At 39.9% G+C, this 14979-nt stretch overlaps 1 protein-coding gene across 4 annotated transcripts in view; it reads left to right on the forward strand.

Annotated features, from left to right (window-relative positions):
- CERT1 (ceramide transporter 1) overlaps nucleotides 1-14979 on the forward strand; it is an 82362-nt gene that overhangs the window by 12919 nt on the left and 54464 nt on the right. For 3 of the 4 annotated variants that reach the window (XM_082075659.1, XM_082075658.1, XM_082075660.1), the window contains exon 3: nucleotides 13214-13330. The exons of the other annotated variant lie outside the window; for it this stretch is intronic. In XM_082075659.1, coding sequence (XP_081931785.1) covers nucleotides 13214-13330 — 117 coding nt within the window. The remainder of the gene's footprint in view (nucleotides 1-13213; nucleotides 13331-14979) is intronic. 4 annotated transcript variants of the gene reach the window in all.

Raw genomic sequence — 14979 nt, forward strand, 5'->3', positions numbered from 1 at the left:
TCGTGGATACAGTTGGTTCATAAGTCACCCCCCTCCAGGGTTGTACTGTTGAGCAACAAGTCCCGCTAGGCAACCTGCTGCTGATTATCTGATCTGTCTTATGTTAGCTGTTAATGACATTTTTAACATCTGTATTGAAGGCTTGTACAATACCAGTCCTCACTTTCTGATATGCATTCTTCAAATGCAAAGCAAAAAAGTTGGAATAGTTTTTTTTTAATTTTATCTACTTATATGCAGCTCCATGAGACCACCTCCTGTTTTGCAGCCTTGGAAAGTTGCTAAATTATCAGCCTTTCACTTCTGTTCATACAGTCAGAATAGTTCTTCACAGATGACTATTGAGTGTTGGTTCTGCTTCTCCCATTTCATCTTTTTGCCTCCTCCTTCAGGCATATACTTAAGTTGCTGTTTTTGCCATGTGCCTCATGAATTATATCCCTGTGAATCTAGGGTGCTCTGCTCTCTCTGCCAGCTCCATGTAGTGCTGCAAAGCATGGCTTTTAGTGTAGAGTATCTTCTCTGCATGTTGCTTCATGACTTTCTTGTGAAATCCATACTGTACTGTTGCTGCTGGGTTATGTACAGCTTCTGCGTCTTCCATGGCACGCTGCAGTACATAGTGTGATTTACAACAAAGCTAATCAGTACACAAGTAGTGATTATAGGGATCCAGCAGTGTATATGTGATTCCTGCTCCTGTATTTGACTGTCCTATAAAAATTAAGTTCTCAAAGTTACACAAAGGGTTTCTGCATTCTCTAAGGTTGATCTGAAGTTGCCTTGCTTCCTACCTGATTAATAACTGTAGCTTCTTGCTGTGTATGATGGGATTCCTAATGAGTTTAAGTTGGTGATTTTGAGTCAATTCTAAGCTGATGTTTTTCCAGATGGTATAATTCTGTTTTTTTTTTATTTTATTTTATTTTTTTTTTCCCCCTGGCTGATGCATGATTTTGGCAGATAATGCACGTATTTTGCTCTCAGTGGATACATGAGAAGCATCATATGTATCTTTCTGCAGGGGACTTGGTTCTTCAGTTCCCACCAAAGTGCAAACAGGCATGTTTCCATTTCCAGTTTCTCGTATCCTGGAGTCAGTGACTGATAGTTAGCTCTAAAGGCAATTTGTTACGACTTTGATAAAGTTTAGCATTTTTCAGACTGTGTTCAAACAGACAGGTCCATTAGTTATATCCTGATATCTCATGGTCCATATCTAAATCTGTTAATACCTTATCACTAATCCATGGAGCTCTTACATAGGGTATCTACAATCACTGGTAGATCACTTTAGGTGATGGCTGTGTGCACATGTTCATTTACAGCTATTTCAGTCTTGCTCTCTTCTAATGACACAGTGACATTCCATGTCTTTGACCAAAGTTTAGCTGGTATTTCAAGTGCACAGGTATTATACTCTAGATCTTGCTGTTCTAAGTGATTGGTTTTTCAGTAGGCAGTTTGGAATAGCATGTGTCAGAGGTGTGTTTACATATAAACCAATACAGCATGACTCAATACTACATAGTAATTCCACATTATTAACATGGAAATAATTTGATAAAATAATAATTAACAAATTTGGTATTGTAAGACTATATGATAGCTGATTCCTCACAAAAAATCTGCAGATTATTTTTATATGATCACTTCTTCTGAACCCCTTTGCCGGATGTGCAGAAAATCAGCTTGACCAGGTTTGTTCTTGAGAACTGTAGGTTTCAAGTTTTAAATGTGGTTTCACTGCTAATGTGATACACAGAATATGCTTGTTTCAGACTTAAAAAGGAAATTCTCAGATGGGAGAGCTTATTTGCATTACTTCAAACCAAGCTGATTTTTAAAGTTTGCATAGCATGCTAACAAGCTAATATTAAATTCTACTGAGCACGCTTCTGCTTTCATAGGTGCAGTGGGCCTCTACTTAGCTACGGTTTGGAAAGATATTATTTAAAAGAAAAAAAGTGTTAAAAGGCATTTTGAAAGGCAAATATCTTAAGACCTGAAGTGAAATATTGGGTAGTAGCAAAGAATGTAAAAATATTTAATAGGCTTTTATATTTTTAAGCCTATATTCTTGACAAGATTTTTCTATGTGTATGAATGTGCCATAATGAGAATGTAATGTAGTAATGAGCAAAGAGATGTCCCATGTTTTCCCAAGGATTAAAAGGATTATCAATATTTTGGTAGGCATAAAGCTGTGTTGTTTACTTGCTTGTTTGCAGTAAGGTTTTTCTATATCCTGTAAAAAAAAAAAAAATGCAGCCAGGTGTTGTAAACAAAAGGTAGGTTCTTATTGCTTGAGAAAAACAGCAAGGAAAGCAAGATATCTTAGTCTAATGTTTCTAGTAGGTTTTTCCTGGATTTTGCAATTCAGAAAGGGAAGCCAGAATTTTGTGTTCTGAATTTTTGTCTGACCCTGATTTCTCAGGTTTGTGGATCTGCTTGGATTTTGTTTTGAGGTGGGGTGGAGAATTATTACAAATAAAGTGAATTAGAACTTGCAACACCTCTTGCATTTTCGGTACATGTTTAGTAAACCGTATTATAAACAATGAAGCATAATGCTTTCTCTTAGTTGCTCCACTGAAGAGATAGATCTAGGATAGTTCATGATCATTAAAAAAAAAACCTTGCAAAATTAATGACTTTATTTAGTAACTTCAGTGTTTATGGTTCTATAGCCAAGTGTCTTCAAAAATGACTTGTAGAGACAAAATGATATTGATGGACTTGTATAGTTTGGGTATGCGTGGCAGGACTGGGGGCTGCTGGCTGGGCCACGCTGCCTTGCACCAGATGTGGCTGGTTCCAGCCCGCTCCAGCGGACCCTTTGCAGGGCACAACTGAGCCCCTCTGCCACTGTGAGATAAACATAGTTAAAGGGCCAAAGTGCTGCTCAGCTGTGTGTGAGGAAAAAGGGCAAGAAGCAGCCCTGCGAGTGCCGAGAGGGAAGAGGTTGTCCAGGTGCCCAGCAGGGATCTCCTGCAGCCCCCTGAGGAGGGCACTGACTGGTAGGAGAGGAACAGACCAGCTGTCCATGCTGCAGTTTGTGGACAACCCTACCATAGCAGCTGGATATGACCTGAAGGAGGCTGCAGCCTGTGGAGAGCCCATGCTGTAGCAGATGTATCCTGGAGGACTGCAGCCATGAAGATGATCCATGCTGAAGCAGGGGAGGAGTGTGAGGAGGGACTGGCAGAGCGAAAGCCCTGTGAACTGACTGCAGCCCTCCTTCCCCACCCCCCTGTGTCTATGTTTTTAGTATTGTCTTTGTTTCTAACCATCCAGCTCTAACTGGCAATAAATGAAACTAATTTTCATAGAATCATTTTGGTTGTAAGAGACCCATCAGATCACGGAGTCCAACCATAACCTAACTCTAGCACTAAACCATATCCCTATGAACCTCATCTATAAGTCTTTTAAACACCTCCACCACTTTTAAACACCTCCACCACTTCCCTGGGCAGCCTGTTCCAATGCCTGACAACCCTGTCTGTGAAGAAATTTTTCCTGATACCCAATCTAAATCTCTGCTGCTGCTGCTTGAGGCCATTTCGTCTCATCCTAACACTTGCCGCTTGTGAGAAAAGACCAACACCCTCCATGCTACAACTTCCTTTCAGGTAGCTGTACAGAGGAATAAGGTGTCCCCTCAGCCTCCTTTTCTCCAGGCTAAACAGCCCCAGTTCCCTCAGCTGTTCCTCAGAAAACATGTTCACCAAATCAAGCCTGTTTTGGCCACAATGACTGTTGGTAAGTGATGTCCCTGTCTTTACCTCGACCCACTGACTTTTCATCTTATATTTTTTGCCTGGTACAGCTGAGGAGGAGTGAGTGACTGAGCAGGGGTGCTCAGTCAGCCAGGGTCACACCGTCACAGTAATCTAGAGAGTCATTGTAGACATAGCTTGTGATTCATGTGCTTGTTTGAAAGAATGAGAAAGGACAAGGATTATTCCTAAGCAGAGGGAGGATTTTGATGTGTGTACTCAAACTTTGGGAGAGGAAGGAATTTCTAAAGGAAAATACAGTGATGGTGATGGTGCTCATTCAGATGAAATAATGTCAAGGAAGAATACAGGGAGGAGCAGACCATTTGGAATAGCAGTATTCTGAATAATGAGCAGTGACTCAAGAAAGTAGTATATTAACTACATTAAATGCTTCTCCTTAGTATCTAATAAGGCACAACAAGACCATGTTTTTAGACCTATCTTGTCTGGTAAAATTCTTGCCAAGCATACTGTTCATTGGTAAAACACATTTTTTGATTCACCTGATTGAGAGGATTCTTCCATTGATGATTTTAAGTACTATTCACCATATAGAATATAACTTTAAAATAATCTCTGTAATACTTCATTTCACTATATTTTTCTATTTGATAGTTTTTCATAAGTTAGCATGTTTTCAGCCATTTTAAATTTGGTAGGGACAGTTTTGATCTGCAATGAATGAAATGCTTTAGAAAATTATTTTAAGATGCGTGCTTTTGAAACTTGGCTGAGGTTTTTCACTTGTTTGGTGTTTTTTTTTTTTTTTTTTTCAGCTGAATAATCCCAGACTTTGCCAACTCTGTACTGGTTTTACATGGGAGCTGAAAAGCAGTTTTCATGTGTACTTTTAAAATTATTTCCTTCAATCATACAGCACAAATCTTGAAGTAAACTTTTTACCTTTGGATTTTTGTTAGCATCTTAAGATAAGAACATATAGAAAGTGCTTATATAACTTTTCCTTCCTGGCATTAGATAGGTTATTTTTTTAATGCTTCCACAGTCAAAATACACACTATGGTGTTAGCCTTACTTCTCAATAATGGCAGTGTTGTTCTTATTTTGATACATGCTGCTTACTGAAAGTGATGAAGTGAAGCAATTTTTTTTGTTGTTTTAGATTTGATCTTGTTACTAGTTAACATTGCTTTCACTGACTTCCCCTTTTTCAGTGCCATCAGATAAGCTACTTTTTAAAGTCCTCAGCATCATGTTTCTAGAGCGTATCATGTAAGATGTTACACCTTCACTTGTTTCACATGCAATAGTGTTTTTGTCTGTTGCTTCCTAAATTATCAAATGTGTGTCTCTCCCTTTTTCTGGTTTGCTGCCTCCTGTTGTGAGGAGGTTCCCTTGCTTATGTGTGAACACAGTCCTCTTTTGAACTTCTGTCTGTTTCAGAAGTAATACCATCTTATAGATGCAGTTTAGCATATTCTGATAATTACTTGTTCTCCTCTATCCTCCCTTGTCCTATACATATTGTCCTGGAATGATCTCCTGGATTTCCTCTGGGAAACTAGAGAGGATAGAGAGGTTTTTGGCATTTGAATGAATACATACAGGTCCAGGACCTATTGAATGACCTATGTGAACATATAGGCAGATTTGTAGATATTTTTAATGTCATAACTGCTCTGAACTCCTTTTTTTGTGGAGGAATTGTAGAATCACAGAATAGTTTGGGCTCGAAGGGACCTTCAAAAGGTCATCTAGTCCAACACCCTGCAATGAGCAGTGACATCTTGAACTCGATCAGGTTGCTCAGGGCCTCATCCAGCCTGGCCTTGAATATTTCCAGGGATGGGGCATCTACCACCTCTCTGGGCAACCTGGGCCAGTTTTTCACCACCCTCATTGTAAAAAATTTCTTCCTTCTGTTGAGCCTGAATCTTCCCTCCTTCAGTTTAAAACCATTACCCCTTGTTCTATTGCAACAGGCCATGCTAAGAAGTCTGTTCCCATCCTTCTTGTAGGCCCCTTTTAAGTACTGAAAGAGCACAGTAAGGTCTCCCTAGAGCCTTCTCTCCAGGCTGAACAACCCCAACTCTCTCAGCCTGTCCTCACAGGAGAGGTGTTCCATCCCTGTCATCATTTTCGTGACCTCCTCTGGCCCCTCTCTAACAGATCAATGTCTTTTCTGTATTGAGGACTCCAGAGCTGGATGCAGGACTCCAGGTGGGGTCTCACCAGAGTGCAGCAGAGGGGCAGAATCACCTCCCTTGACCTGTTGGTCCTGCTCTTTTTGATGCAGCCCAGATGGTTTTCTGGCTGCATGCACACATTGCAGCTCATGTGCAATCAATCCATCATCCACCAGTACCCCCAAGTCCTTGTCCACAGGATTGCTCTCAATCCCTTCATCCTGCAGCCTGTACTGATGGTAGCTTGTTCAGGTGCTGTGTAAGTGGTGGATTTCAGGAAGCTGCAGAATGGTGCGAAGGGACATATATTCCTGAATTCCATAAAGGTGGCAGAAAAACTAATCCACAAACCAGTGGAGAAATTGTACCTTGTGTTGAATGAAAGTGATGCTGTTCATGTGGGAATAGATTATATTCAACTCTGAGCTGGCTGCCATTGGTTATGATGGCTTGCATCTCATTTTCCAGGGTGTAACTTCTCATGTCCACTTTGATAAGAGGTATTTAGTTCACAGTTGGTGAAGACTATCTTCACAGATTTTTAAGACTTTTGAATGTAAAGATGCTTGCAGAGAGACATCAAAGTTGCAAAGGGTTGTTCAGTGCTCTCTCATCAGATGAAGCAAAAGATGAAATGCACTAACTCTAATTCTGAGTGGAGGATATGTGATCTGGGGTGGTTTGTCCTTATACAAATCCTACTTGCAAAAAAAAAAAAATTTACATCAGTAGAATATATGCAAAACACTTTGTATTTATATAGGAAGAATAAACTTAAGTCAGTTTTACTTATATAAGACATTAAAAAAAAAGCTGAGAATTAGCATTTTTTTTAATAGCTTTAGATCTTCTAATCTAAGGCATGTAAGTTTAGGCCATTTTTTAAGAAAAAGCTTTCCATTTGATTACAGAAGTTTTAATTCATTTTTTCAGTGAAGTACCTTTGACCAATACCATCCTCAAGCCTACCTGGAAAAAATAATGAGAAGTTCTGTTAACTTGCTTTGAGTTGCACTAAGAGAAGTGGGGGAGACATCAGGTTTCATGTTTTAGCTTAAAGCTACTACTAAAGTCTTTGCTAATGATTGAAAGCAAACTGATCATCAGAGGAATTCAGATTGGTCAAGCTTTTTCACTTAAGAACAAACTTCTTCCCTTAAGACAACTTTGTAAGCCTAATTACGTAAATCAAAATGCATCACTTTACAAAATGCCTGTTCTAAAGCAATGATTTCTCTCAATTTTGCAATAGTTGTATTAGAGGGAATAAAACAGGTAGTACCTTAATATTTGCCTTCATTGTAGAATCACTCTTTTATTAACATAGTTTTCCTACAAGACTTTATAGCTGTGATAACTCAGTCCACAGAAAAGTAAATAATGTGGTGCGTTAGCAGGATGCATGAGAATAAGCATTGGAAGTTTTTGGAATCTGGCGTAAATATGACTGAAATTGCGTTCAGAAGCCGAACAGGTTTTTGCAGTTAACTGTGGGCAAAGTCAATGTACAGCTATACAAAATTTTTCTTAATCTTCTGTGAAAAAAATAATTACTTACTGGCATCACCAAAAAAACCTGTGTCAAAGCTTCAGAGATAAATAGCTTTGTATTGCTGAATTAGGTAAGTACAATGCTTGTCTTCACTCAGTTAATATGTTATTATAATGCGTAGCACAAGTGTATTTATAAATTGCAGTTATCTTCATAGCAGTATATAGTATTGTTTTGTTAATAACTGCAAACTGGTGGAGGTAGGCTAGATAACAGCCTCTGTCACGTTTATCGTGTCAACATTTGTGTCTGAGAGAGAACTAGAGAGTGGTAGTTCTCATTTTCTGTAGGCGTCTGTTGCTTGTCTTGTGTCCTAGTGTTCTGCTTGGTATTTTCTTAATATGAAAAACTTTCAAAATTTTACAATGTTAACTGTAGATAAGTTTTAGTTCTGCAGTGGAAACAGCAGCACAAGTATTCTTCAGTAGGTGTAATGTGCGTATTCGAGCTGGATCTACTCTGAATTGCCCCAGCTTTCCTCTGTAGGGAAAAGAAGAAATACCATTTAGAGTACTGAGAGAGCAATCAAAAGTTTCTTTGTTCAAGTATTATTTTTCCCGTGGAGTACTCTTGAAGGTCATGAAGTATATAGAAACGCTTAAACTTCCCTGTGTGATTTTCCGTAAGTACTTGAATCAGTATTTTTCAAGCAGATACTGCTCTGAAGTTTATTTCATGAATACCTCAGGCTTCAGAGTTCTATAGCAGGAAGGATTTTGTGGCAATGGGGTCAGCTATGACTCAGGAGACCTGAGCTGGCTATGAACTTCCTCAGCAACTGTAGCCAAGTAAATGTTTCTTCATGGTAACTGTTCTTGCTTGTTTAGCATTTAAGAGCTAGTATCAGTTGGTTTTATACAGAAAGATCTGGGACACTTGCATACTTGCAGTTGCCTTTTTTCCAAAAGGATTCTCTGCAGGTACCTTGGAGGGAAGCTCAGGAGCCAGACAGAGTGTGTTTGGGGATGCTGGAGGCATATTTCTTGCAGCATATTCTTGCATGGAATTATGATTTAGGTGTGGTTTTTTGTTTCATTTTTTTGTTTGGTTGGTTTGGTTTGTTTTTTGTGTGTGTGTGGTTTTTTCCTTTGTTTTGTTTGTGAGGTGTTTGGTTTTTTTTTTAATACTGGCTCTGAAAGGAGGCCTTGGCGCACACACAGGCTGCCTCGGCCACACACTTTTAAAGTCTGCCCAGCTCACCTTTGAAAATGCTAGAAAGGTTTTCAGGTGCTCCCATTCACAGTGTCACATCAGTCTGGGTTTGCTCTTGAGTGCCCTCTCAATTTATCTATATATGCTTCTTGAGACTGCTGTGAAGTGGGGGTATTGAAAAAAAGCAGCTGAAGTTCTCCAACCCGCTTTAGGTCCTGGGGGTAGACAGTGAACTCCTGCTGGCTTCCTGCTTCCCTGTGTGATGAAAACATACCTCTTTATTGCCTTGTCTTGATTGTCAAAGGGCAGTAGGACATATGCTAGCGTCAGCACAGGTGCCTAGCTTGTTACAGATTAAAATCCCTATTTATCCTCCAGTGTTTTGTCATGCAGCTGGCTAAGGACTGTACCATTTTATAATTGCTTCCAAGCATAAGGAGGAAAGTCAACATTAGGCTAGAAACAGTGAACCTCAGGAAAAAAAGGAGATCTAAATGAAGTGAGTTGAGATCCACAGGAAGAAAGTGAAGAGAAATGGAAAAGCTTCCAGCAAGTATAAGGAGAGGCTCTAACTTGTCTCTGGATCAGAAGTATGAAAGACAGACATGAAAAGTGCTGAGTAACACTTTGTGGTCTCTCCCAGATGCAGCTACAGAAAACAGTAAAAGCACTTATAGCAAGAGAGAAACGAAGGAAGTTTGTCCATAGCTCAATGGAGAGGAGAATGTAACAGATGATAGCAAAAAGTTACAGGCTGAAGTCTGCCAAGTTATCAATGAAGATGAAACGTGAACTCATTCCTGGTTGAGAAAAGGGTTAATTGATAACAATGCGATTTTTTTCTGTGTTTAGAAAAGAACAGGTCATGTGTAATTACTTGCTCTCGGTAAAACATATTAAGAGAACTTGCTTTTCACGTTCAGTCAGTTCAGGGTTTTTACAATGGGACATGTCTTAAAAAAAAAAAAAAGCAGAGGAAAAGTGGAAGAAATAATGAGTCTGACTTCAGTTGCCAAAAATATGGAAAATAAGCAATTAATGAGTACTATAAGATGGTAAATAGGTAGTATGCATCTATCAAGAGCAAATCATGTATCACCTGCTGAACTTCCTTTTGAAGCAGTTTTTAGTCTTGTTAGAGAATATTTCTTATCTTTAAGCAACTTGTCTAACAGGACCACCTGATCGACTGGCTTTTTTGTAGCATGGAACTGCACAGTGAGCTGACTATAACCCTAGACCTGGCTTTTAGATTCCCTAGTCTCTTAACGATAGGTAAGGCTGAAGTGTGCATGCAGTGAATGGCCCAGAGAAGTGTTTAAAGGTTTTAGCTGGACCTCAACAAAAACATTTCCTTTCTCTGTCGTAGCAAGGAGACACAGAATTTCAAATATATTAGAAGCTGCTATGCAAAGAAAGGGAATACATAAACCTGCTCTTGAAAAGGGCAAAGAGGTGATTGTCTTAACTGACATTAGCAGATGTTTAGGTTAGAGATGGAGGCAGGGGAAAGGCAAGGATGGTTGTGCACTGGAGTAACTTCCATATGGAAGTGTGGAATCAGTAGTACTGCAGGCTTTTAAGGTGAATTTTGGCAAGTCCTTCTGATAGTGTAGCATGTGCTTTTAACTCCTCCCAAAGGGCTTCAGAGTAAGACATTGAACAGAGGAATACAGTCACAGCAGGAAAAAAACTTGATAGCTAATTCTTGTACACTTGCCTTTTGGGTGGTTTTGGGGGACAGTCCTCAGTTACTGTAGATGCATGTCCCCTGTCACATGGCTGCAGGAGGGCCTGGCAGATGGGTCGCTGAGAACAGACATGGAAGCAGGACACATTGATCTGGCAAGTTTCCTACTCTAAAGCGGATAAAAATCTTTCTTATATATGGTAATAATGTAGCAAAGGCAGTTTGAAGAAGGCAGGCCTGAACTAGAAAACTTGATGTCCGATTTTGGGTTTGCATGGTAAGGTTTTGGTAGAAGGGTGGCTGCAGGGGTGGCTTCTGTGAGAAGATGTCAGATGCTTCCCCCATGTCTGACAGAGCCAGTGCCAGCCAGAGCCAAGATGGACCTGCTGCTGGCCAAGGCCGAGCCCATCAGTGATGGTGGCAGCACCTCTGGGATAACATATTTAAGGAGGAGAAAAGCGGCTTCACAACAGCAGCTGGAGGAGTGAGAATATGTGAGAGAAACACTTTGCAGACACTAAGGTCAGTGAGGAAGGAGGGGAGGAGGCGTCCCAGATGCTGGAGCAGAGATTGCCCTGCAGCCCGTGGTGCAGCCCATGGTGAGGCCAGCTGCCCCTGCAGCCCTCGGAGGTCCCTGGTGGAGCAGATACCCACCTGCAGCCTGGGGAGGATCCCAAGCCAGATGTGCCCAAAGGAGGCTGTGACCCTGTGGGAAGCCCGTGCTGGAGCAGCTCCAGGCTGGAGCAGGTTTTCTGTTGGGACTTGTGACCCTGTGGGGGGCCCACGCTGGAGCAGTCTGTCCCTGAAGGACTGCACCCCTTGGAAAGGACCCACAGTGGAGCAGTTTGTGAGGAACAGCAGCCTGTGGGTGGGATCCCAGGCTGGAGCAGGGGAAGAGTGTGAGGAGCCTTCCCCCTGAGGAGGAGGGAGTGGCAGTAACAACATGTGATGAACTGATTGCGGTCTCCATTCCCCATCCCCCTGCATGGCATAGGGGGAGTAGGTGGGGAAGTTGGGAGTGAAGTTGAGCCCGGGAAGAAGGTTAGAGGTGGTGGGAGGGTGCCTTTAGTTTTGTTCTTGTTTCTTATTATCCTGTTCTGATTTAGGTTGGTAATAAATTAAATTAAGATGGTTGTTTTGCCAGTAGTTGTTGGTGAGAGGTCTCCCTGTACTCATCTCTATATATGAACCTTTTGTTCTGTTTTCTCCTCCCTGTCTATCTGGAGAGTCGAGTGACAGAGTGGCTTCGGTGGGCACTTAGTGTCCTGCCAGGATCAACCCACTACATGTAACTTCTTACATCACTATGTTCTGCAGTTCAGTGGAGGCAAAGCAGTGTATAGAACGAGTTTTGAAAACTGTTTGAGTTGAATTAGGTTGAAGTGGTCAGGTAGTAAGCAATTGGTAGATGCAGTTGATTGACTTGATTTTCAGTTTTGTCAGTTGTTTTTTGTTTGTCGGTTTGGGGTTTTGTGTGTGTGTGTGTGGTCTTTTGTTGCGTGTTTTTTTTGTTTTATTTACCCCCCCCTCCCAGCAGAAAGTTTAAATTTCTTTAAATTGAACATAAGTTCAGATGCTGAATCAAATAGGTGAGGTTTTTAGATACATGAAGCTTTGTGTACTTCTCTTAAACTCTTCCTTGCTCCTTTTTTATTTGGTACTTTTGCTTCTGTTGTGCTTTTTTTCCTCATTATATTTAAACAGGAGAGACTGTGTGATGTGTAAGTAGCTCCTCATTTCCAGATCTTTTGACAATAATTCTCACTGACACTGGACTATGGTGCATGACAACGAGACTGGCTTCTAGTTTTTCTTTTGTGGAATGTTTTGTGAGTGATCCACAGTGCTTTAGTTGTCTGCAAGATAAGCGTATTCACAGAGTGGTTATTGTACTGTAAAGGAAATTACTAACCTGTGTAGACTTGTCTTTAGCACCTAGAATCAATATTTGTGGTCCTTGAGATCCTGCCGTTTGCCTTCACCTTACAACCTGTTAGCTTCCTAAGGTTATTTGCATTTGTAATTTTTCTTTGTATTCAAATTCGAAATTCAGTTATTCCTGTGTTAGGTTTCTTCAAGAATAGTTTTCAGGAGGGGAGGTGGGGGGAATGTGCTCAGTTGGATGTTTGCTAGTGAGTAGCTTTAAACTGAGGGTGTCAGGGCAGAGGGCAAATTAGATCCTGGTTTTGTTTCCTTGTACTTTCCTTACCAGCTTCATTGTAATGCTAGTAAAAGTGTTTTAGTATTTGTGGCATGTGAACTGAAGGTTAGATGCATTCAAGTGGCCATGCTGGAAAGGACTGCAAGTTGCTTGTGGTTACCTGACAATCCTGTCTTACATGGTGAAACTAGGTGAGGCAGGGGGTGCCACAGCTTCCTTTAGTTGCTGCTCTTGGCATTTTGCTGTAGTCTCCTTTTATGGTTCTGTCTCCTGGTGCTTTTTGCTACAATGTATGTCTTCCTTCTATCTGAAATCAGTACTGATAGCAATAACCTTAATTCTATTTTTTTCCTGCTTTGAAATTTAAAAAAATACTTTTATATATAGGTGTATTTTCCTGGCTGTGTCCAGTGGTTATTTTGCTGAAGGATTTATTTGAAGAATGATGTTTTAGTCAATGGTTGTGTGGAACATTTTTTTGGTGACAATTTTATTTAATAAGAATGTGTTACAGGCTTTTCTGTTTCAGAAGACTGGCATTTTTAATTTTGAGAGTATGTTCGTTATTTGAGACAGCCTCATAAAACAGAATGTAGCATATAGGATGAATTCAAGACAATGTAGACCAGGTTTTCTAACTACAATGTTTTAGAGTGTCAAAATATTGTGAGGTATTGTTGATCATGTTGCTAATTTTAGCTACTTTTACACTCTTTTCTGTCACAGCCCCATGACTTTGATGAATGCAGATTTGATATTAGCGTAAACGATAGTGTTTGGTACCTCCGAGCTCAGGACCCAGACCACAGACAACAGTGGGTAGATGCAATAGAACAACACAAGGTATGTTTTTTCTTTTTTTTGCGATTTCGTTTTTCACTCTCTTATTAGATCTGGTGGTCCTTGCAGGGAGTTGTAAGCTTCCCTGTACAGTCATTAAAGTACTCAAGGTATTTATGACAGGTAAAAGCTGCAAAATTGAAGCTGTGTGTTAAATATGTTTCAAAGAAATTGATTTGCTTGTTCTTCATAGATAAGAATTTAGAGAACTGAGATATAACTGTGAACCTTTCTTGAGCTCCCTAGCTTGGAAAACAAAAGCTTGCATTATGTTTGAGTGACTTATTAATGGTTTGTCCATCCTCCCTCACTGATTATTGAATCATTCTGCATCTGTCTTACATGTTAAACTTGTTAGTCCTAGAGTCCATTCTCCTAGGTGATCTTTCTGGTTTTAGGCTCCTCTCTTTCATCATTTGGCTGCTTTTACTGTATCTGATTACTGCCATTTGTCTCCTTGTCTTTTAAGGCCCTATTCTTCATCAGCATTTTGGTTCAGCTTTCCTGATCTGTTCCTTATGTCTTTCAATTAACTAATTTATTTTCATTTTAAAGTATGTAGCATGCAAAACATCCATTTTGTTTTCAGGTACAAGATAGGCACTGCCCCAAGGTGTAGAGTGTAGCTACAATACTTAGCACAATGCAAATTCTGCATCTGAGTTGTACGGGTGTTACAGGAATACAAACTACAATAGGTATCTAAGTACATATTTTTACCTTGAGCTTCTTGAAGTATTGCTTATGAGTACTATGTGTAATTAGGAAGTTACAGCTTTTATTGGGCAGTCCTTACAATAAGCTGTACATGCTCTTAAATTTAAAGCACTGCCTTTTGATAATGGTTCTCTAAAGAAAAATCATCTCAGTTAGAGTATTAGTCCATTTATAGCCTGGCATTTTGCCTTCACTTGGATACATGGGTAACATTGAAACATACATATTAAGTTAAAAAAACAGGATTCTTTTCTTTAGTCTAGTGAAAAAATACAAACTTAACCATGGAGTATTCTGAAACAAAAATACTGAATTTTTTTACTATTGCAATATGTGAGAGAAATATCCAAAGAGATATACTGAATAAGTTGCTGGATTACATATCCATAGAGCGGGCATTTGAAAACGTGTTTTACAGGCATGGAGATCTTGAGGTGTGGGTTGTGGGGACCTGGATCTTGATAACCTTGGGCTAAAATTCAGAATAGGTTTGGTCAGTGATTAGATAGTGAAAGTCTGGATAAGCAAGCTGGGTCATTGCATGGAATGAAGGAGGAAAAAACATAAATCCTGTCTTAAACTCTGCTCTGCACAACCTCAAAGGGAAGTCTTCTTCATGTTCTTCTTTTCCTTCTTCTAAGGTTGTCCTTAACTGTTGCTGAGTTCTGAGATGACAGTTGTAGGAACCACCTGTTTATAATATGAAAGTATCAAGTGGTAATAGTTTTTAATTTGTCATTGAATGTGTAAATTTGGACTTGTTTTCCTGTTTCACCAAAAAAAATCTTGTATTTATCAACACTGAATTTTCTTCTGCTTTACTGCCGAGCCCCTATCATGAGGCACCTGTTTGTTTTTCTTTTTCTATCTGGTATTATTGGTAAACCTATCTAATCTTACACAACCTCCATTTTAGATCATAGTGAGTGTTGAGG

The sequence above is a fragment of the Streptopelia decaocto genome, assembly GCF_964273445.1.
Source record: "Streptopelia decaocto genome assembly, chromosome: Z".
Classification (NCBI taxonomy): domain Eukaryota; kingdom Metazoa; phylum Chordata; class Aves; order Columbiformes; family Columbidae; genus Streptopelia; species Streptopelia decaocto.